General features: G+C 46.7%; 1 protein-coding gene across 2 annotated transcripts in view; it reads right to left on the reverse strand.

Moving 5' to 3' along the window:
• TMEM9 (transmembrane protein 9) overlaps positions 1-23385 on the reverse strand; it is a 207571-nt gene that overhangs the window by 88955 nt on the left and 95231 nt on the right. For both annotated transcript variants that reach the window (XM_069238891.1, XM_069238892.1), the window contains exon 4: positions 482-590. In XM_069238891.1, the coding sequence (XP_069094992.1) occupies positions 482-590 (109 nt within the window). The remainder of the gene's footprint in view (positions 1-481; positions 591-23385) is intronic.

A 23385-nucleotide genomic window follows, 5' to 3' on the forward strand; every position in this document is an offset into this window, starting at 1 on the left:
CAGAGAGCAACCTATGCAGAGGAAATTAGTGGTGCTCATAGTTAGCAGCAGGGTGTGATTTTGAAAAGGAAAGAAGCTGCACTCACAACGTATCAACAAATAGAAATAGGCAAGATAATAACATGCCAAACTACACTAAAACTGTTTTGAATATACTGAGAAATCTTACACAATGTAAAATGGTGCCAACGAGAGGAGACTCTTTACTTTCCTTGCAATTGGCATCTACCACTGTCAATGTAAAACTATTCTCTAACAGTCAAGACACCATCCCTCACTAAGCTCCGCTCACACTAACGGACCTCCTCTCTGTCCCTTGGCTTGGGATTCCTCCCTCTGTCCCAGAGTCCCTCTTGCAACTTGGGTCAATTACATTGTCATCTCTCACCAGCCAATCACGGCCTAGCCCCTCTCTAATCTAAAAGATCCATTTCTCTGTCTCATCTTCTATCTTTCTTTTCATTTTTTTGAACCCATTTACCTTGATGATGGTGGTACTTCGCTCCTCATATTTACATTCACACAGCAGACAATAGGCCTCGACATCGGGCCCTGGTACAGGCATTGGTTCCACCATATGGAGGCAGTCACTGTGGAAGATGAGAGGAAACTAACTCAGTTGTCAAGATAAACGGAGTTCTCCAGCAAGACCCATTTAATAATACAGTAGAAGTATCACACAGATTACAGTTCTATCATTTGTAGATAGGGTACTAACATTTTCACAAAAATCAATGCAGTTTACTTCACAGCAAGCAAAATGGACCAACTTTGTTAAATGTCACCATCCTTTTATTCTTTTCTCCTCCATCCTGTAATAAAAGTTATTACTATTTACTAGTACTAATTTGCTAGAATAAAAAAATACACACTCATATCTGGTAGTTTTGATGTTGTACTCCTAATGTATTTATGGAACCTGTTGCTGTCAACATGATGCTGAAATACTATACATCTAAGAACTTTAACTCTGATTGCTACAATGTGTTCCACTATATGTTCTTTTGAAAACCATATACTGATGTCAACGAGAAACGTAAGTGACCAATTTGGAAATTCTAGGCAACAAATGAAGTTTTGAAAGTGGCAAAATCTCTTTCAAGATTGGAGTGATGGCCAGACATGAGGGGAAGAGGTGAAAGAGGCACAAGCCCTACCAAATAAAGAGCCGAAGTCACAGGCATACAAATACTCAGAGGAATAAGGACAACCTGTAATCTTGAAGCTTATGTGGTAGCATATCAAGGCAAACTCAAACTAGTCCCTCATTAAACTAATCTGAATTGATTATAGGATAGAGGTGTAAGCCGTACCCTTCATCTTCTATGGCAGAGCAGTACAGAATCTATCTTGTTTTAATAAAGTGGGACGTATTTATCTGGGACAAAACCTAAATCTGTGAAACTGTCTCCCAGACGCGGGAAGACGCATTTAATGAGTTCTGCTGTAGGTTTACTCTATTTCCAATCATTCTGCAAAACTACACCAAGATCTAACAACCCCAAACTTCTTGTTCTCAATAAATAGTAGTGATTTGGGAAAGATTGGCACTTAAAGTTCCCTGAAGTGCGGGCTTATATCTATGACATGTCAATCTTCCTTCGTAATTAAACAAATATGGGGCTAAAATGCAAGACTGGCCATGGACAAAGCCTTTGACTCGGTCATTTGGGAGTACCTCTTTGCTCTCCTTGGGCACATTAACCTCGGCCTGCGATTCCTGTCCTATGTTAGCCTCCTTTATACTGGTCTGACTTCCTCAGTGAATGTGGTTGGCTTGGCTTCAACTCCTTTTCAGATCTACAGGGGCACGTGATAGGGTTGCCCCTTGTCCTCCCTGTTGTTCACCTTCGGGATAGAACCCTTGGCAACATGGATAAGGGTAGATGCCAAGGTGAGAGGCTTTGACTGGTCGCTTGAATTGTCCTACAGGATAGCACTATACACCGATGACGTATTATTCTTATTTACAAACCTTGAGACTTCTGGTCCCCGCATTTTACAGATCATGAAGGTCTTTGCCAGACCTCTGGGCTGTATATGAATATTGAGAAGTCAGTGGTGTTCCCTGTGGGTGGCTCCGCTTGCAATATGGACTGGGCTGCTGGATTACTACCAACAGGTTTAAATATTTAGAAGTGTTTATCTCCCCAGATGCCACTGTGTCTTGGTCCTTCAAATTTGGTCCGCTGCTATCGCGCATTAAAGAGAAGGTAAAGGCATTGTTCCGGCTGTCATTATCTTTATTGGGCCGATTGGCGATCTTTAAAGTGGTCTTGATTCCTCGTATGTTGTACCAACTCCAGAAGCCTAGCCCTACGAACATGTTTCCAGTCCAAATATTGCGGGGGCATTGGGGCAGCTGGCTTCCACTCCTACTACGCCGCGTCCCATCTCCTCATCAACAACGACTGGTGGTATGGCGCTCAGGATGACCCAGCATATGCAACAGAGAGATGGGTGATGGGTGATGGGTCACATGTCTCTTCTAGACTTCCTCTACAGTGGAAAAGGGCTTTGCTCCCTTCCCCGAGCGACGCAGGTCGTCATATCTTTATGGCAGCGCTCCCTCCTGTAGATGGGGTGGTGTGGTGGGGAAAACTGACGCGGGTGACTCCTTTGTGGCGGAGCATTCATCTTCGACACGTTGCTTCCTTGGATGGGTTCTGACAAAGAGATGGCATAGGGATATCCACACTGGGCGACGTCATGTGGGACATCATATCAAGCACCACAAGTGGATTTTCAACTCCACCGTAGCCAGTTTTACAGGTCCTACAGTTCTGTCATGCCATTTCCCCTTATATACACATCCCCTTATATATATTTCCCTTATATATTTCATCAACCCATTGGAGGGTGAGTTCTTAATAGGTGATTTGGGCACTCATAAGATTACACAGATCCACTGGTCAATGGTCATGAATAGCTCCACTACATTGCCCACTCTCCCGGCAGAATGGCAGAGACACATTGACGCAGAGGACTGGACAGACGCCCTAGGGGCACCATGCGAGGTAGCTATCTCATCGCACCTCCGCCAGATTCAATTCAAATACTTACACAGAGTTTAATATACCAGACACCGGCTCTGGAGTATGGGTGTTGTGGGATCTCCCCTCTGTCTTTGATGTGGGATGGAGGAGGGCACCTTCGTGCATACAGTCTGGAGCTGTTTAACATTGTCAGCATTGTTTTTCTTTTTATGTATTAGATTATCAATATTAATGTACTAGAAGAATTTATATTTATATATCTCTATCATTAAGAATTGTTTTAGCTTCACTATGTTATTAGGACTAGCTTTATTGATGTCATGTTTCACTTGTAGATAAGACACTCCTTTACATTTATTTTGTCCATTGTGCTTGTGGTATGCCTGATTTAAGTACTCTGTCTGTTTTTCATGAAATAATGTATATTTTCCTATGATTGTATTATCATTGAATAATAAAAATAAAAAATTCATATAAAATCATGTAACAGGATTATTCTATCAGTGCTTAACCGCTTGAGTATAGCAGCCTGATATCTTGTGTCTATAACTGGTCTGTTATATATAGGTATTATTATTTATAACTATACTGTTGTTTCCTTGAAGATTATGGTATCTTCATGTGTATTTGAGTAGCTCTCTTAGTAGTTTTCTCTACATGGGTAATATTGTACTCTGGGCCAGAGATTGCAAGTCTTTTGCAGTATGTTGAAATCTTCAGATGTCTAGTCTTTATATGGACAGAGCCCATAGAATTATGACACAGGAAGGAGCCAAATTATGCAGCACTGTTTACTACATTATGCAGCAAGAAAAGGCAAATTATGCGTCAGATTGTGTTATTGTATTGCTTTATTACTTTGTCATTTTTACACATACCAACACTGTCTGGGCAAAGCTTTCGCTTCATTATTACCAACTGAACACTCAAATAAGCAACAGAAAGGTGACCCATTGAACTTTAAGAAGGATCTTTCACTTTGGGGCAACACGTGTCGCTAGTTTTGTTTTAGTAACTTTTAATCAGTTTGAGGCAAAAAAAAAAATATCTTGTTAAAATCTGTAAACTATGCTGCAGAAGAAGCATTATGCGGCAAATCCAGCAAATCCATAAATATGAAGAAAAAGCCATGGCCACAAAATCGCATAATTCTAGTGGTCCAGACTATGGGCAACATTTCTCAAGGGCTCTAAGTACAAGACTTAATCTTACAAAGGTATTAAGGATAATATAGTGAATCCACACTTTTTCTTACTTTCTCAAAAGTCCAGCGTGAAAGTAGAGACTCGCTCAGTGTGTAAGCGTATTGGCTGTTGAAGTCATGCCAAACGTGCAAAAAAACACCAAAACACCAAAGTGAACACTTATTTGCAGCACGAAAAACAATGTTCCAATTGGCAAGAGGAGGTTAGCCTGTTGTAAAAGGAACCACTATTCAGTGAATGCTGCACCAGGGATTGGGTGCCTGGTAACAGAGGCACCCTGCACAGTTCAGAAGGGCCATCTGCAATTCTAACTGGTCTTAAGTGTGAACTTTTAGAGGGGAGTTAGAGGTGTCGCCTTTAGCAACCGAAGTAGTCTCCAACTTCAGATATCTGTACTTCAAAAAATGCTAGCTGCAGTTAGTACATGTAGCAGGAGTAGCACTGGTTTAAGCTTAGGGTCTTATCATACAGTTGAAAAGCAATATCTGTAGAACTGCAGGTCATTTGGAGGTAATTCAAGTAGTAAGGTTATCAGGGGACCCAGGATGGAAAAAAAACCTTCTGTGACTCCTTCAGGCTGTTCTAACGCAGGATCTCACAAAGCCAGGTAAGGCAGAGTGCAGCCAACAATCAGCAACAATTACTTATTTCCAAGAGAAAGATTACATACACTATAAAGCAAGTATTTTCTATATTGATTTTTCAAGCCATATATAGAAGGAAAAAAGGTGCTCCAAGTGACGGTGCAGTGAACATGTTTATCAGTGAACCATAGCAAAATGATACCTATTTACAAAATGTACAAAGAATACACCGGTCACCAAAAGCCTTTGGATTACTTAATTGAGGGACTGAAACCCAAAGTTATGAAGCACTAAATCAAGTCAATGTTTCGACCCCTTTAATAGGTAGAATCCTCTAGGGTCTTCATGAGGACAAAGTAAAGGTAGACAGACACCTATGGGTCAAGGGTACCCACAAATCAGTCCTAGCTTAGTAACAGAGCTGACTAAGCAATTGGTTAAAGTTATAAGAACAATTTTTACCAGCCCTGAAATAATCAGGGGCAAGTTTTCATGAAAGGAATCTCACTCACATTTCTTTCTGTGGGAAATGAGGAAAATCCATGCTCATTCTATAAAGGGGTCAAATCCAATACAAAGCAGAAGGAAAGCGAAGGAGTATAGAAAGAGAAGATGGACACGCAGTGGACGTGAAACCAACTTGCCAAAATATCCCTGACGCGGAAAGGTAAAAGTATTCCTGACCAGAAAACGACAAATATGCGTTTTTAACAAGAAACTGGAACAGGCGTCAAACCAACTGAGCATGTATGCACACCCTCCTTTAAGTTCTATTCCTGCAGAATTACTTGCATTCGAGAATGTTATCAGCAAGCAAGTTTACAAACTATTCAAAACTAGGAAGTACATGCGCTACAGCACCACAGTATATGAAAGTGAATCACTTACCAATCTTGCACGCAATTAAAATATTGTAATTAAGACAGCTGATAAGGGTGAGGGCATAGTCCTACAAGACAGATAGGCCTACTGTGCAATCAATCAATCAATCAAGGATTTATAGAGCGCGCTAATCACCCGTTAGGGTCTCAAGGCGCTGCGGGTGGGGAGCTACTGGTCATAGAGCCATGTTTTGAGGCGTTTCCTGAATGTCAAGAGGTCTTGGGTGTGGCAAAGGTGGAGCGGTAGGGAGTTCCAGGTCTTGGCGGCTAGGTGAGAGAAGGATCTTCCTCCGGCACTGGTGTGGCAGATGCGTGGGATGGAGGCGAGGCTGGCGGAGCGAAGATTGCGGGTGGGGGTGTGGAAGGTGAGTCTGTCGTTGAGGTAGGCTGGTCCTGTGTCATGGAAGACCTTGTGTGCGTGGATGAGGAGTTTGAAGGTGATCCTCTTTGATACTGGTAGCCAATGAAGGTCTCTGAGGTGGGGGGGAAATGTGGTCGCGGCGTGGGATGTCCAGAATGAGGCGGGCGGATGCGTTCTGGAGTCTTTGCAACTTTGTTAGGAGGTTGGTTGTTATTCCTGCATATAGGGTGTTTCTGTAGTCCAATCGGCTGCTGACCAGGGCGTGGGTGACAGTTTTCCTGGTTTCGACGGGAATCCACTTGAAGATTTTGCGGAGCATGTGGAGAGTGTTGTAGCAAGAAGAGGAGGAGATGGCATTGACCTGCTGAGTCATGCTGAGTGTGGAGTCCAAGATCAAGCCTAGGTTGCGTGCGTGGGTGGTGGGTGAGGGCGCAGTTCCTATGGAGGTGGGCCACCAGGAGTCATTCCAAGTTGAGGGGTTGGTGCCAAAGATGAGGATTTCTGTCTTATCTGTGTTTAACTTGAGGTGGCTTGATTCCATCCAGCTGGCGATGGCGTGAAGTCCGTTGTGGAGGTTGTTCTTTGCAGTTGTAGGGTCTTTCGTGAGGGAGGGGATGAGCTGAGTGTCGTCTGTGTAGGAAACTATGTTGATGTGGTGGGTTCGTGTGATGTTGGTGAGGGGGGCCATGTAAACGTTGAAGAGAGTGGGGCTGAGCGGAGATCCTTGGGGAACGCCACAGATGATTCTGGAGGCTTCTTACAGGAACGGTGGGAGGCGGACTCTCTGGGTTCTGCCTGAGAGAAATGACGAGATCCAGTCGAGTGGCTTGTCGCGGATTCCAGCGTTGTGGAGACGTGTGCGGAGATTGTGATGACATACCGTGTCGAAAGCTGCGGAGAGGTCCAGGAGGATCTGTGCTGCTGTTTCTCCTTCATCGAGCATGGTCCTAATGTCGTCTGTGGCAGCAATAAGTGCAGTCTCGGTGCTGTGGTTTCTGCGGAATCCGGATTGGGAGGTGTCGAGTACCTTGCTGTCTTCCAGGAACCGGGATAGTTGGCTGTTTATGATTTTTTCGATGACCTTGGCTGGGAAGGGGAGGAGGGAGATCTGCCGGTAGTTCTGGGGGTCGTCAGGGTCTGCCTTTGGTTTCTTCAGCAGGGCGTTGATTTCTGCGTGCTTCCATCTTTCTGGGAAGGTGGCTGACTCAAAGGAGCTGTTGATGGTTTTGCAGAGGTGGGGGGCGGTGATGATGTTTGCCTTATTGAAGATATGGTGTGGGCAGGGGTCCGATGGTGATCCGGAGTGGATGGACGCCATGGTGGTGGCGGTGTCCTCTATGTTGACAGGGGTCCAGGTGTGGAGGAGGTGGGTGTTGCTTGGAGCGTTGGGTTCTTGGGTGTCTGTAGTCAGCTGGTGGGTCTGGGGTTTGAAGCTATTGTGGATTTCTTCTATCTTTCGACGGAAGTGGGTTGCCAGTGAGTTGCAAAACTTCTGTGATGGAGGGGGTTCGTTGGAGCAGATCCTGGGGGTGGAGAGCTCATTGATGATGCTGAAAAGCTCTTTACTGTTGGGAGCGTTGGCGTCGATGCGGTTTTTGAAATGGGTCCTTTTGGTGGTGCGGATCAGTTGGTGATGTTTGCGTAGGGCATCCTTGAAAGCGGTGTGGTTGGAGTTGGTAGGGTCAAGGTGCCAGGTTTTTTCCATTCTGCGACATAGCCGTTTAGATTCCTGTAGTTCTGGGGTGAACCAGCTGGCCTTGATTCTGTGGGAGGTGTATTTTTTTTTTTTGAGCGGTGCAAGGGTGTTGGGGCAATCTTCTATCCAGCGATGCAGGTTGGTGGTGGCTGTGTTGGGGTCTGGGGTGCCAGGGGGTGGGGCCCGGGCGAGAGTGGAGATCAGTTGATCTGTTGATATTTTGCTCCAGTTGCGTCAGGGGTGTTGAGTGCGGTGGTGGTGAGTGACTGGTTTCTGGTAGGAGAAGTGGATGCAGCGGTGGTCTGTCCAGCTGAGTTCGGTGGTGTGGCTGAAAGAGACGTGGTTGCTGGCTGAGAAGATGGGGTCGAGTGTGTGGCCTGCGGAGTGGGTGGGTGAAGTGACGAGTTGCTTGAGGCCGAAGTTGGCGAGGTTGTCGATTAGGTTGGTGGTGTTGATATAGTTGGTATTTTCTAGGTGGAAGTTTAGGTCACCGAGGAGGATGTAGTCTGTTGAGGCGAAGGCTTGGGAGCTGATGGCGTCGGCGATGTCGTCGCAGAACTGCGGTCTGGGTCCAGGGGGTCTGTAGACCAGTGTTCCTCCGAATGTGTTGTTGGCGTTGATGTGGATTTTGAAGTGGAGGTGCTCGGCGGAGTTGATGGTGTTGTGGGAGTTGGTGGAGACTCTTATGGTGTTTTTGTGGACTATGGCGATTCCTCCTCCTGGTCTGTTGATTCGGTTTCTTCTGGTGATCTTGTAGTTTTCTGGTATGGCTATGGCTACATCTGGTTCCGAAGCCGAATTCATCCAGGTTTCGGTGAAGAATGCGTCGTCGGGCGATTATGTGGTCAGGAGGTCCCAGAGTTCAATTGCATGTTTGTGGACGGAGCGGGTGTTAAGTAGGATGCATCTTAGGCGTTTGTCTGTTTTGATTTGGAGTTTGAAGGTTAGGTTGCAGGTGAAATTGCAGGCTTTGCAGGAGAAGGGTCCTTTGGTGCGCATCGGTGTGGACTGGAAGCAGATGGAGGAGCGTCCTGGTTTAAGGGTGTGGAGTTCGTTGGCAGTGTAAAGGTGTTCTGTGGCGCGGGAGGCGTGTTGGCCAGGGGGTCTGGCGCTGGGCGCGGATGGGCGCAGACGGGCTTGTCTTTGGCGCGCTGCGGCCGGCATAAGAGGGGAGGTGGGAGGGAGTGGCAGCTGGGAGGAGGGAGGGACACCTCCAATGGGAGTGCAGGGGGGCAGGCGCAGTAGGAGTCGGGAGCGGGAAGAGCTCCAAGGATGAGGGAGGGGGCGGGGCCGCGGGGAAGCAGCAGCGCGAACCTTCCGGGAGAGGAGAAGCCAACAAGCCCAGACAAGCCCAAAACAATGGCAGCACTTACCGGAGCAGTGGTGAGGAGGAAGCGACCTGCCTGCAAGGATGCAGGGTCAGAGGTTGCAGAGGTACTAAGCCAACTAGCGGGGGGAGCACTTCACCAAACTGAAAGGTGATCCCACTCCAGAGGCTAGGTCCGTGATTAAAAGTATCACGGATGAGGGTCTGGAATTAGGATACCTTTCTGAACATGAACACCATTTTTGAATGTGACACAGTTTTGTATACCCTCCCGAAGGTCCATCAAACTATTTCCAGTCTCCCTTGGCTTCCCATTGTCATGTGGTGTGGATCTCTATTGGAAGCTATCTGCCAATTTATTGACATCTTCTTGAAACCATTTGTGCCACATACACGGTCCTTTGAGAGGGACAGTATGGACTTCATCAAACAGACAGAAGAGAAACCCTTTAACATCTCCTCCCAGTTTTTAGTGACTATGGACATCTAGGCGCTCTAGACTAACATCCATCAGCAAGAGGCCCACAGGGTTATTCAAAAATCCTTAGACACCAAGGAGCAACCACGCTGGACACCTACTACACTCCTAGTTGACGACTAAACTAGCACTGGAGAAAAATTACTTCCAATTACTTTTAATTTCTTGACATGCATATAGCAAACCTCTTCATGGATGATTATGAAAGCACACACCTTTTCAACAATACTAATCACTTTAAATCCAACATCATCCAATGGTACCGCTACATTGACAATGTATTTCTTATATGGGAAGACACTGATGAAGAACTTGCCAATTTCAGCCTATGGATTAGCTTTTCTCCACGGATATAAAATTCACGGAGAAACACAATAAGTCACACATTTCTTTCTTGGTCCTCACCATTGGAGCAGAAATGAGTTTCTCTATACTTCTTTGTACAGGAAACCCACAGAAATAAATTCCCTCCTCATGTACTTCAGCTACCGTACGAGAGGCTTGAGAGATAATTTCCCATATGGACAGTTCCTCACGATTCGTTGGAACTGCTACAAACAGGATTTCTTTTGTGACTCTATTATACTAATTTCTCATCTTACAGAGAGGTTACCCCACAGAGTTACTACGGAGATCCACAAAAAGAGCATGGTATGCACACAGGGAACACCTACTCACCCCTGAAGTGCGTTAATGAGAAAGAAGATTGCTTGATCTTTGTCAGTACATACAACACTGACAGTAATGCTATACATAAAATTATTTTTAGACACTGGAACTTGATAGGCGACACCATTGATCACAAGGACGTGGCCCTTTGCTGTTTCAAAAGAGACCTGAATGTAAGAGATAAACTCATCAGAGCAGCTTTACCAAAGATAGGAGCCCCTACCATCCACTCTCAGGGGGGTCTACCAACTTCTTTGGGGCCATTACAAATATGGGTGATGTACAGCATGTCAAATGTGTAATGAAACCAAGATCTCTTCACATGGGAACGTATCATACACACTAAGATATTATTTAAATCGCAACTCCCAAAATTTTATGTATGCCACTTGGTGCCCCTACCAGATGATTTATGTAGGACAGACTACCCAAAAGGTAAAATCACAAATTCTGCAGCATAAAAACAGGACTGCTGGGGCACCCTTGGTAGAACATTACACAGCTGTGGGATACACAGCCAACCAAATTCGATGGCAAGTCATGGAGGTCCTACAAGCTGACCCGAGAGGAGACAACCGCAACGCTAAATTATTTGCACTGGAATGCCATTGGATCCAGCGAGTGGGATCAATGGAGAATAGCCTCGACACTCAAGGTGAATGGTGTCAGCCCACATCGATTATTTGATGATATTGTGGACTTACTGAGTGCATTTGGTTGTTCACAACTGACTTGCGCCACTGCTATGATGTGATATGGGGGTCTTTTGTACCATTTTGTGCTCACGTTATGTTTCTCTTGAATGTACATGAGGTCTTCCACTATCGTAGTTCCTCTCTCTGCCTCTTCTTTTCCTTTTTCCTTTTTTCCCTTCTTTGCATTATGCCTATTTGGGAACTCATTGCAGACCCCTGGACTTTGCATTTTTTTTGCAATCTCTTAAAATGTGTGATTCTTTGCGCACCGTTTTTACAGTCCTCGAGTTTAACATGGACTGAGCATGATGTGTTTTGTTTTTGGCATGCCTCTTTGTACATACCCACTGCTGTCATGGACTGGTATTCTTACAATCACGTGCACCTCCTGATTTCTTTCTGGGGCACTGCAGAGGACACGATTGATTGTTTTCAAGCAGTGGTATTTCTACACTAGTGTTCTTCTTCAGTACCCCAAGCCATGCAACCACAGGGCCAACACTTCCTGGTTTGCTCCTGAAAACTGACACGGCTGAGACGCACTGCTGCTACAGTTTGGGTAAGGAGACCCGGGAGTGGATTGCACTGTTTATCCTTCATTTGGAGTCCTTCCTTAGACTTCTGTTCTTTTTTTGTTTTGTTTACAGTACACAGCGGCCCTAATGTATGCTACAATAGGTTAGTGCGCACTGAGTGTCCTTCGAGGCAGGAGATACATGTGGTGCACCCAGCATGTGTTAGATGTTCACAATCTCACATGTTCACACTTCCTTTCAAACATAACACACCCTTGCACATGCATGCTCATTTGGTTTGGGAATAGGTAGAACATGATTTCAAGGATTCATTTAATAGTAATTTAAAATCTAACTTAATGGTAAAGCCATATTTTATATAACTATTGTCGAAATGACACTTTTAGAAAGTTGTCATTTTGTTACATAAAATCAAAAGGATTTCCTTTCAGTTTCCAGCTGTCGTGTGACCCCTGGTGGCTCCCGTGTATTGCTGCCAGCCACTGAACAAAGGGGTCTGGATATGGAGAGAGAGTCTGCTCCCTTGACAGGATCGCATAGGGCCGTGCCCAGCCCCACTATGACCTTCAAAAAATGCCCTATGTCACTGGCAGGTGAAGCTCACACCTAGAGATGTCTCTCTAGTCAGGCTGGCTCCTACCCAATGGGAGAGGAGGTACTGACCTGGACTGGTTTAGGATATGGACAAAGGATTGCCCTCCACCCAAGGCTGGTAGTGAGCATAAAGGTGGAGCTCTCAGACCTCTCCTCAGAACACTCCTTGATCTGCGAAGAATCAGAAGAAGGTCTGTTCAGCTCTGAAGAACTTGAAGGGAGACTGAACCTGCTTGCCTTGACCCCAGGGCACCATAAGTGACTCAAGTTGGCTGACATCCTGTTTGAGTTACAGGGACACAACAAGCTTCCAGAAGCCCCTATACCTGCAACTGTCATGCTGACCTGTTCCTACATGGCCTGCTCTGGACCCTGTTGCTGGCCTCTGTTGGAGTGAGTCTTACCCCTTGCCCCCCCCCCCACCCAAGTGGTGCCCCCAAGATTCTGAACCATTGGCTGGTGTAGGAGTGTACTCCTCCTGTCCTCAACTGCAACAAGTGTGTCTTAGATACTTTTGTCGGGCTGCCCTCGGAAGGAGATCCAATTTCCAGCGAAGTTTCTGAGTTCGAGCATCGAGGACTTCACCGGTACCGACAAGCAGCATCTGATCAGATGGCTTGGCAAGATGGCCAACTGGTAGCGTTTTCCCCAGAGCTCCTGTCGGCCCCATAATTATCCGCCTCCAATCCTTAGCTAATCGCCCTCAAAGACAGGCATCCTAAGGATTCTGCATCCCCATACTGCTCTACTCCTCCCCCCTCCCACTGCCCTGTTGTGGTGCCATCCGGGCATCGAGCCACCTTTGAGACCAGGCCTGGTGTGGCTGCTGACAGGCCTCGGCAGAGTGACAGCGACCTTGAGGGGGGCACTTCGGGAGCCACTGGGTAAGAGTGCTGCTGCTGCTGGGGGCCAGGGAGGGTGGTGGATGACTGTTGGAGTGCCTATGCCCAGTCAGCGAGAGCTGCATGATTGACGGGCCTTGCTCGTGGCCAAACAGGAATGTGGCGGAGGTCGGGGGAACTGCTGGGACCCAGCCAGACTGGTAAGGCGGCTGATTGGAGACGGGCATTGGGGCTGCCAGGACCCTTTCCTGCATTGCCCTTGGCATGCAGAAGGAGGACTTGCTGCCATGTTGGGTTTTGGCGGCAGTGCGGGCTGAAGCCGGCCTCCTAGTAAATGCTTCTGACAGCCCCCGCCCCTGCATCAAATCTGGAGCCCCGGCAAGCACATTGTGCAAGTACTTAAGCTGGTTTTGGACTGGACCGTCTAATAGCGATGATCTCTAGCCCAACGTGTTCCTGTGCCCCCTGCACCTAGCATTTGAAATACCAGACTGTGACTCTAGCAAGCATGGGGGAGAGCGCTGAAGTGTGGTCCCTGATGCTACTAGACCTGGATCTGCATTCATCTTTACACATGACCCATGATTAGTAATGCTTCTCAGAATGTATGGGCTCCCCTCCAGTGGTGGACGCAACTCATCCTGATCTTTGGCGCCCATTGGAGGGGGGTTCATACTGGCACGCCGCTGAGGTTGGAGCTTGTGGCGATGGCAGGTGTGCATCCCACTGCAGGGAGGGAGACCACGCTTGGGAGGATAACAATACTTACGTCTCCTTAATTTGTATGCCACCACACATATAGAGGGCTGATCACTGAGAGGGCGTCCAACGCTTACCTGGATACTCGCTTGTGGACACCATGACAGTTGGGACCTGTGTTTTCTACCCTAGACTGCCACAATGGTGAAAGATAAGCCCAATAAAACTGTGCAGGCCAACAAAATAGACAAGTATGCAATCACACTCCCACAGAAGTGTACTGTGGGCAAACAGCCTAAGCAATATCTGCCTAATGAATCCCTGCTTCTCAATATGGCAGGCTTACTGATGGAAATTAAAGGATCCTGTGAAATTATCTTGGCAAAAATTGCCAAAATGGGACTAGAGGTGGGCCGACTTTGTACATGTTTCAGCAAAATCTCTGAGAGGCTCTCAGAGGCGGAGGGGCAGGTTTCAGAACTCAAGTAGGAGGTGGCCTCACTCAGGAAAATGGTTTTGGACACTCACCGCTCGCCTGGATGACAGGGTGGAGGATATGGAGGGACGTTTGTGGAGGAACAACCTTCAATTTGTGGGCTTCCCTGAGAAGGCTGAGGGGCACTCAACTCAATTGTTTCTAGAGGGCTGAATAACAATAGCTCTAAAGCCCAGGCGCCTATCAAAGTTTGTCACTATTGAGCTTGCACATCCTGCACTGGCGCCAATGCCTTGGTCTGGGGAATCATCTTGTCGAGCTATTTGTAATACTTACTGGTCCGAGTTGACACTGAACAGATGTCCTGTTCAGTTGAAAAGTGGCAGGTAATAAAAGATGCCTTTAAATCTTGTTCTTATGTCACATTTGTTCTGTATTCACAGACGGAGGTCAAAAGTCAGTTTTTCTTACAATTAGTTTTCCTTCTGACTGCAGAGTTCCAGGACTTTGTGAGGTGAACTGTGTGGCCTGCTGCTTAGAAAGTAAAATAAATTGATATAGGGTTTCAGGTTTTTCCTAACACACAACATTTAAATGACTAAGTAAACTGTGCAAACATTTAAAAGTATATTTCAGTAATTGTGAAAGACCTTTTTTATATTTCTGTGTGATGAAAACTATGTTAATAGGATGAAAACAAACCAGAATACTTTACATGTTGATGTGCAAAGGATATGTTTTCTGAAACCCAATTTGCACAGATTGTTAATACACTATACAGTTTTATCAGTAAAGCTGCAAGCTAGTGGAGAGGTTTTAGGGCATTTCCTGGAAAGTTACTGTGTGTAGATGACAATATGTTACCACATCATGGTTTAGTAATACAGGGAGTGCAGAATTATTAGGCAAATGAGTATTTTGACCACATCATCCTCTTTATGCATGTTGTCTTACTCCAAGCTGTATAGGCTCGAAAGCCTACTACCAATTAAGCATATTAGGTGATGTGCATCTCTGTAATGAGAAGGGGTGTGGTCTAATGACATCAACACCCTATATCAGGTGTGCATAATTATTAGGCAACTTCCTTTCCTTTGGCAAAATGGGTCAAAAGAAGGACTTGACAGGCTCAGAAAAGTCAAAAATAGTGAGATATCTTGCAGAGGGATGCAGCACTCTTAAAATTGCAAAGCTTCTGAAGCGTGATCATCGAACAATCAAGCGTTTCATTCAAAATAGTCAACAGGGTCGCAAGAAGCGTGTGGAAAAACCAAGGCGCAAAATAACTGCCCATGAACTGAGAAAAGTCAAGCGTGCAGCTGCCACGATGCCACTTGCCACCAGTTTGGCCATATTTCAGAGCTGCAACATCACTGGAGTGCCCAAAAGCACAAGGTGTGCAATACTCAGAGACATGGCCAAGGTAAGAAAGGCTGAAAGACGACCACCACTGAACAAGACACACAAGCTGAAACGTCAAGACTGGGCCAAGAAATATCTCAAGACTGATTTTTCTAAGGTTTTATGGACTGATGAAATGAGAGTGAGTCTTGATGGGCCAGATGGATGGGCCCGTGGCTGGATTGGTAAAGGGCAGAGAGCTCCAGTCCGACTCAGACGCCAGCAAGGTGGAGGTGGAGTACTGGTTTGGGCTGGTATCATCAAAGATGAGCTTGTGGGGCCTTTTCGGGTTGAGGATGGGGTCAAGCTCAACTCCCAGTCCTACTGCCAGTTCCTGGAAGACACCTTCTTCAAGCAGTGGTACAGGAAGAAGTCTGCATCCTTCAAGAAAAACATGATTTTCATGCAGGACAATGCTCCATCACACGCGTCCAAGTACTCCACAGCGTGGCTGGCAAGAAAGGGTATAAAAGAAGGAAATCTAATGACATGGCCTCCTTGTTCACCTGATCTGAACCCCATTGAGAACCTGTGGTCCATCATCAAATGTGAGATTTACAAGGAGGGAAAACAGTACACCTCTCTGAACAGTGTCTGGGAGGCTGTGGTTGCTGCTGCACGCAATGTTGATGGTGAACAGATCAAAACACTGACAGAATCCATGGATGGCAGGCTTTTGAGTGTCCTTGCAAAGAAAGGTGGCTATATATAGGTCACTGATTTGTTTTTGAATGTCAGAAATGTATATTTGTGAATGTTGAGATGTTATATTGGTTTCACTGGTAATTATAAATAATTGAAATGGGTATATATTTTTTTTTGTTAAGTTGCCTAATAATTATGCACAGTAATAGTCACCTGCACACACAGATATCCCCCTAACATAGCTAAAACTAAAAACAAACTAAAAACTACTTCCAAAAATATTCAGCTTTGATATTAATGAGTTTTTTGGGTTCATTGAGAACATGGTTGTTGTTCAATAATAAAATTAATCCTCAAAAATACAACTTGCCTAATAATTCTGCACTCCCTGTATATTTATTAAAATGTAGTGTTTAAACAAACAGAGAAACACTCCTGCCCAGATGGCAATTTTTATTAGTAAACTAAAAGAAGTCCTAGGTTATGTGGGCTAAACCTCATGGGTATGTGGGATAGATTCTTGTGATGCATGCAGCAAACTTTAGTCTACTTAATCAAACAATTGTACTGCAGAAATGCTGAGCTCACATATTTGAAGGTGCAATCATATGTGAGAATTAAGAAAAAGGCGACTTTGTAAACTATTTGCCTAGGATCACACAATCTGAAATCCCGTTTACGGGTCAAGTACGTGACAGTTAGGTTGAGTAGATTATTTAAGTTACTCGAACTGCAGGTCTAGTAACATTTTTATGATTTTTTGAGCCCTGCCGTCTGTTTAATTTTCGCAACAGGGATGCAACTCTGCAACAAGCATGGGTCCAGGGGCCCCCCTAATTCGAGAACAAGAACATCATGGTGGTCATTACAACCCTGGCGGACGGTGTTAAAGCGGCGGTAAGACCGCCAACAGGCTGGCGGTCTTTTTTTCCATATTATGACCATGGCGGTTACCGCCATGGTCATCCGCCGGTTCTCCGTTCCGCCCGCCAGGGCGGAGACGACTGCCGGGCTGGAGACCTGGGTCTCCAGTCCGGCGCCGTCACTATACCGCCGGCGGTATTTGGACCCGGCTTACCGCCGCGGTTTACCAGCGGTCTGAACCGCCATGAAAACCATGGCGGTAAGCACCATCAGTGCCAGGGAATTCCTTCCCTGGCACTGATAGGGGTCTCGCCCACCCTCACCCGACACCCTCCCCTACACCCCCCACCACCCATGCCACCCCCCAAAGGTGGCAGGGCCCCCCTCCCCACCCCGACCCCCAACATCACTGCACCCATACCCACACGTCATGCACGCAGGCACCACCTACATACTTACACGCACACACGCCGACATACATGCCTACATCCACACACAGCCATACACGCACACCCACATTCACACATACACACACTCACACACCCCCTCTACATACACGCACACACACACCCCCTCTACATACACAGACGCACACCCCCATGCACCCACACAACACCCCCCCACCCCCCTCCCCTCACGGACGATCGTCTTACCTGGTCCGACGATCCTCCGGGTGGGGACGGGAGCCATGGGGGCAGCTCCACCGACACCACACCGCCAACAGAACACCGCCACAGTGACTCACAGGTCGTGATTCGCTGGGCGGCGTTCTGTTGGCGTGGAGGTGGAGCACTTCCCCGCCTCCCGCCAATATGGCTGTTGGCGGCTCTCCGTCGGAACAAGGACGGAGAGCAGCCAACGGTCATAATACGCCGAGCGGAAGACCGCCACCACTGGCGGTCTTCAGCACGGCGGTACCTCGGCAGTCTTGCAAAAAGACCGCCGAGGTCGTAATGACCCCCCATGTTTTTCCCAGACTACACCCTAAGGTGCAAAACTTCCACAGACACTATATGATGACCAAAAAGGAGGAGGGGTATGGTGGGCGGTGCTTTAATTTCAAGTGCAGGCCTCACCACTTGGGTGGAATGTAAGACTCATAGCAAGAAGCAAGATTTACAGATGAGGCTTTGACCTCGGGGTTGGGGTGAGGGGGTGGCAGTGGGACTGTAGTTGGCCTGATGTTTTGGGGTCCAAGTTGCTGAAACACACTGCCTTCAGGAGGGGGTACTGTTTTTCAACTTTGATATGTGTAACGGTTTGAATGTTGTGTAGGTGTAGACTTCAAGATGTTTTGTGTGCTTGGTCTTTCATGGTGCTGCATGGAGAGTGACTATCACTGTGATTTGCAAGGTCGACAACATGATGAGAGAATGGATGGTAACTGTGACCTATGGTCTCCCAGTGGAAGTTGTTGACCTAGAACGTACGGGGTCTTGGTCGCCCTGAAAAGGGAAGGAGAGTGTTCTCCTACTTACTGTGTTATGGGGCGGTAGTGGCATTCTTACAGAACCATACCTGGGAAGACTGTATTACGTCCTTAGGGCATAGATGGAGGGGGCAAATTTTTGCAACTTCTTACTCTAATTACACCAGGGGTATACATACTTGGGTGACCCCCGGGGTCTCCTTTGTGGCTAAGAGAGTTACTATGGATCCCCAAGGGAGGTATGTTATTATTTCAGGTGCGCTAGATGCATGCAATATCTATATGATAAATGTATATGCACCCAATATTGATGATGGGGTCTTTTTGGGTACAGTGATGGGTTCTTCTGCAGATCACCGGGGCTCTGTACTCCTTATGGCAGGGGATCTGAACTGTGTGCTAGATGGGGAAATGGGCCACCTCCCTCCTAAATTAGACATAAAACCAGCAATGTCATATGCCTTGCATGAAGTTATGGTTGGCCTGGACTTACTAGATGTTTGGAGAGTAGGATTCCCGAAAGTTAAGGCATATTCTTGCTTTGTGCACGCCACGGGGACACACAGTCTTTTGGATTATTGCTTGCTTTCTGGTGCATTGCGCCAATGTGTGGAAGCAGTTTCCTAACTGCCACATTACAAAACTGACCGCTCCCCCTTATTGGTATCCTTCAGGATGGCTAAAGAGGCCCTGAGTGTACCCCTGAGGAGGACGCAGGGTAAGACCCTGACGGACCCGATATTTCATGAGACAGTAAAGGCAGTGGTTGACCCCTACTTTACTGATAACTGGGACACTGCATCGTCAAGAGCAATAGAATGTGACGCAATAAAGGTAGTGCTATGTGGGAAATATTTGTAGATAACTTACGGGGTGAGACAACAGCTCTCTCTGTCGTTAGGCATCCTAAAACAGAAGATAGTCACCCTTGAGGCAAGTATGGTGGAACGGCCCCTGAGGCTTACGGAATGGACGGTCTGTAAGGGAGAGCTATTAGAAACATAGGATCGCTTGGACAAATTTGCCTGTACCAACCACCAGCAATGTCTTCATAAGAAGGGAGATAAGGCCAGCACACTCCTTGCCACTCTCCTTCGCAACAAAACATGCATTCCACCTCTTGCTGGGATCTGCAATAAAATGGGTCAGTTGGTGTATACACAACAAGGCAAATACAGGTCTTTGCTTCTCATTTGCAGGGACTATACGCATCCCCACCCTCTTGTTCCCCCAATGAGAAGCATGGTTATCTGGGAGGCCTGAAGATGACATCCCTAAACAGGGAAAAGAAGGACAGTTTAGAAGTCCCTCCCGACTAAGGAAGAAATAATGGTGGCAGTTAGAGCACTGAGGACAGCGAAAACCCTTGGTGGCAATGGCTTTCAAGTTGAAGTTCATCAAGGCAGGGCAGGTTCAATAGCTCAGAGACTCCTTGAGGCCTACACTGATGCTTTTGGGAAAGGGATACTTCCAGCATCCATGAGGGAAGCTCTCATAGTTATGTTACCTCAGCCAGATAAGGATGTAGAGGAGGTTGGTTCCTAGCGTCCTCTTTCTATGTTGGAGGGGGACGCAAAAATCCTGAGTAAGCGTCTCGCGATGTAACTTCTGCTATATATGCCCCGCTTCGGTCATGAGGACCAATGTTGCTTCATCCCGAGGGGGAACACTCTCAGTAACTTAAGAAGTTACAGAAAGTGTTCCATGCTTTGGCCTCAGTAGAAGACCTGTATACTCTAGCACTACTTGACATCGAACAAGCTTTTGATTCCCTCTCTTGGGATTATCTATAGAAGGTCCTATGAAGGGTGGGCATTGGGGATTCCTTCTTGAAATGGGTCCAGATACTGTATGAAACAATTATGGCGAGGGTGAGGGTTGAGGGAATGGGGTCTCACATATTCCCTTTACATTGTGGGACTAGGCAGAGCTGTTGTCTGTCCCCTCTATTACATGCACTAGCAATGGAACCAGTGGCTTGTCAAATGCGCAACGCCATGCAGGGTTGGGTGATGCCGACAGGGGAAAAACACACGTGATCTCCCTCTACACTGATGATGCCCTACTATATTTGCGACAGCCCGAATATTCAGTTCCCATAATTTTGGCGCTCCTCGCCGAACTCTGTAAAATATCCGGGTTAAAGGTTAACCATACCAAATCTAAATTATTCCCAATGGGAGGGTTGGCCGGTGAACCAATGGAGGTCCTTCCCTGTACTGTTCTGATTTGGGAAACTACGAATGTCAGGTACCTAGGGATTAGACTGGCCCTCAGTGTGGCCGAGTTCTGGGCTGCCAGTATGGGGAGAGCGCTGGAAAGACTGAAACCCTCAATAACGTTTTGGAACCCACTGTGCCTTTCCTTGATGGGGAAGTTGGCTATAGTTAAGATGATTATACTCCCTCGCTGTATTTACGTCTTTCAGGGCGCCCTGAATGAGAGCCCTAACCAGACGTTTGTGGACCTAGATGAATGAATTGTCAAACTGTTATGGGCCTCGGGGAGGAACCGCGTGGGCCTGTCTATGCTTTAACATACCTGGGGCAGAGGGAGGCCACACCCTATATGGAACTGCAGCCTGGCTACCACATGCAGTGCACTGGTTTGACGACAGGGAGAACTGGGAAACAAAGGAGGAACAACCTTCCCTGAGCTACTGATAATGGGTGCTAGGGTCCTGCCCACAGTGCCAACTACAGTATTTGAGGTATGCAGATCTTGAGAGCGAGCAGTCAAGATGATTGATAGAAATTGGGTCTCTAGTTGGCAGAGGTTTGCACTCTGTCCAAGTAGGGACCACAATCCTAGTCAGGGCAAGTAAGATACACACTAAAAGTTTACCTGTGCTCATCCTCTGCTAGCTTGGCACAGAGCAGTCTGGCTAAACTAAAGAGGCAATTTGTAAAGTATTTCTGCACACACACAGTAACACAGGGAAAACACCACAAAAGGACTCCACCCCAGTTTAGAAAAATAGCCAATATTTATCTGGGTCAAACAAGACCAAAAGAACAAACATCCAACATGCACAAGTAAAGTGATCAATTGTTAAAGGTTAAATCAAAATGCAGTGCTTAGAAGATAATAGCCCCAACCGGAGCTATCTAGTCACGCTGGACTAGGGCAAATCCAAAAATGCAGTCTGGCTGCGATGGAACGCGGCCCAGGTACAGGAATCACGCAGACCCGCTGATAGTACCTTGGTTTCGTCAATGCTAGGGGATGATGCATTGATCCAAAGGAGGGGATGTGTCATTTCCTGATTGGGCAACGTCGTTGATGCTTCGATGTCCAGAGGTGATGTGCACCAGTTCCGAAGCGTCAATGCTGCGTCAGCCAAGTCGGGGCTGCGTTAGAAGTTGGGGACAGTGTGTCGCGCAGTCAGCGATCGGTGTCTGCAGCTTTGGTGCAGGCGAGGCATTGTTTCTGCAGCGGGATGCGCCAGTTCCAGTTGACGCATCGATGCCAATGCGTCTGTTTATTGTGTTGGAGCACCATGCTCACCTCCAATGGTCCAGGCCTGGATCGGGCACCACTTGGCAGAGCAGGACTCGCAGCAGAGGAGCCCAGGTGCTGGTAGCAAGATGCAGGCAAAGTTTGATACCCCTGAGAATTAAGAAACAGGAGGCAAGCTCTGTCAGGCCCTTGGAGAAACTTCAGATTGTAGGATGTAGAAAGTCTAGTTTTCTCACTCCCAGGCAAGAAGCAGCAGGCAGCAGTGCAACACAGCAAAGCAAACAGTAAAGTGGCAGTCCATCCTGGCAGCACAGCAGTCCTTCTTCCTGGAAGAATCACCTCACTTCAGAAGTGTTCCAAGTATATGGTGTCAGAGTCCCAGTACTTATACTCAAAAAGGCCTTTGATATAGGGGTAGCTGCAAAAGAATTCTCTGAAGTACACAAGGAGCCCTTCTAATCCAGCCCGGGCTCCAGACTACTAGTAGGGGGTAATCAGCCCTTTGTGTGAGGGCAGGACACAGTGTATTAAGATTTAAGTATGAACTGCCTCTCCCTACCCAAGGCGACTATCAGTATCCAGATGAATGCAGATGTATCTCCTGTCACACCCAACCCTTCCTGTTTGTGGTTGTCTGGAGTGAATACACAAATGTAGCTGTCACCTAAACCCAGACATGTATTCAGAGACAAGCTAAGGCACAAAATGGTTAAAGTAAGAAAATGCCAACTTTCTAAAAGTGGCATTTTCAGATCTGCAATTTAAAAACCAACTTTACCAAAAGATGTATTTTTAAATTGCAAGTCCAGAGAAACAAAACTCTGTCTAATTTTCTATATTTTCCCAACTGGAAATTACATTTAAAAGATGTTTCAAGGTAATCACAACATTAACCCATAGGAGGGATAGTCCTTGCAATACTGAAAAACAAATTTAAGAGTGTTTCACTATCTGGACATGTTAAACTCAAAAGTACATGACACTGCACCCTGCCCTTGGGGCTAACTAGGGCCTACCCTGGGTGTGACTTACATGGGATAAAAAGGAAGGTCTGGGCCTGACAAGAGTGTTCACTTGTCAGGTGGAAATGGCAGTTAAAACTACACACACAGGCCCTGCAATGGTAGGCCTAAAACATGTTTAAGAGGCTACTATAGTGGGTGACACAACCACTGCTGCCTGCCCACTAGTACATTTGACTTATAGGCACTGAGCACATTAGTGCACTCTACTAGGTACTTAACAGTAAATCAAATATGCCAATCATGGAGATACCAATGCTACCAAGTTTTAGACATAGAGCGCATGCATGTTAGCACTGGATAACAGTGGTAAAGTGCACAGAGTCCCAAAGCCAACAACAACAGAGTCAGAAAAGAGAAGAAGGAAGGCAAAATGTCTGGGAGTGACCCTGCAGAAAGGGCCATTTCCAGCAATGGTTTTAATGAGGGCCCCCTTTGCCTTTAAAAAGTCAATATGGGCTCTTTGTCTCTTTTTGATGATTGCAGGATCAATGTCTATAAGTGAGTGGCACAAGGGGTGTTGTGAACCAGCTGACCACTTAACTACACTTGCTGACATAATGTCT

This window comes from Pleurodeles waltl, chromosome 6 (assembly GCF_031143425.1).
Source record: "Pleurodeles waltl isolate 20211129_DDA chromosome 6, aPleWal1.hap1.20221129, whole genome shotgun sequence".
In the NCBI taxonomy this organism is placed as follows: Eukaryota; Metazoa; Chordata; class Amphibia; order Caudata; family Salamandridae; genus Pleurodeles; species Pleurodeles waltl.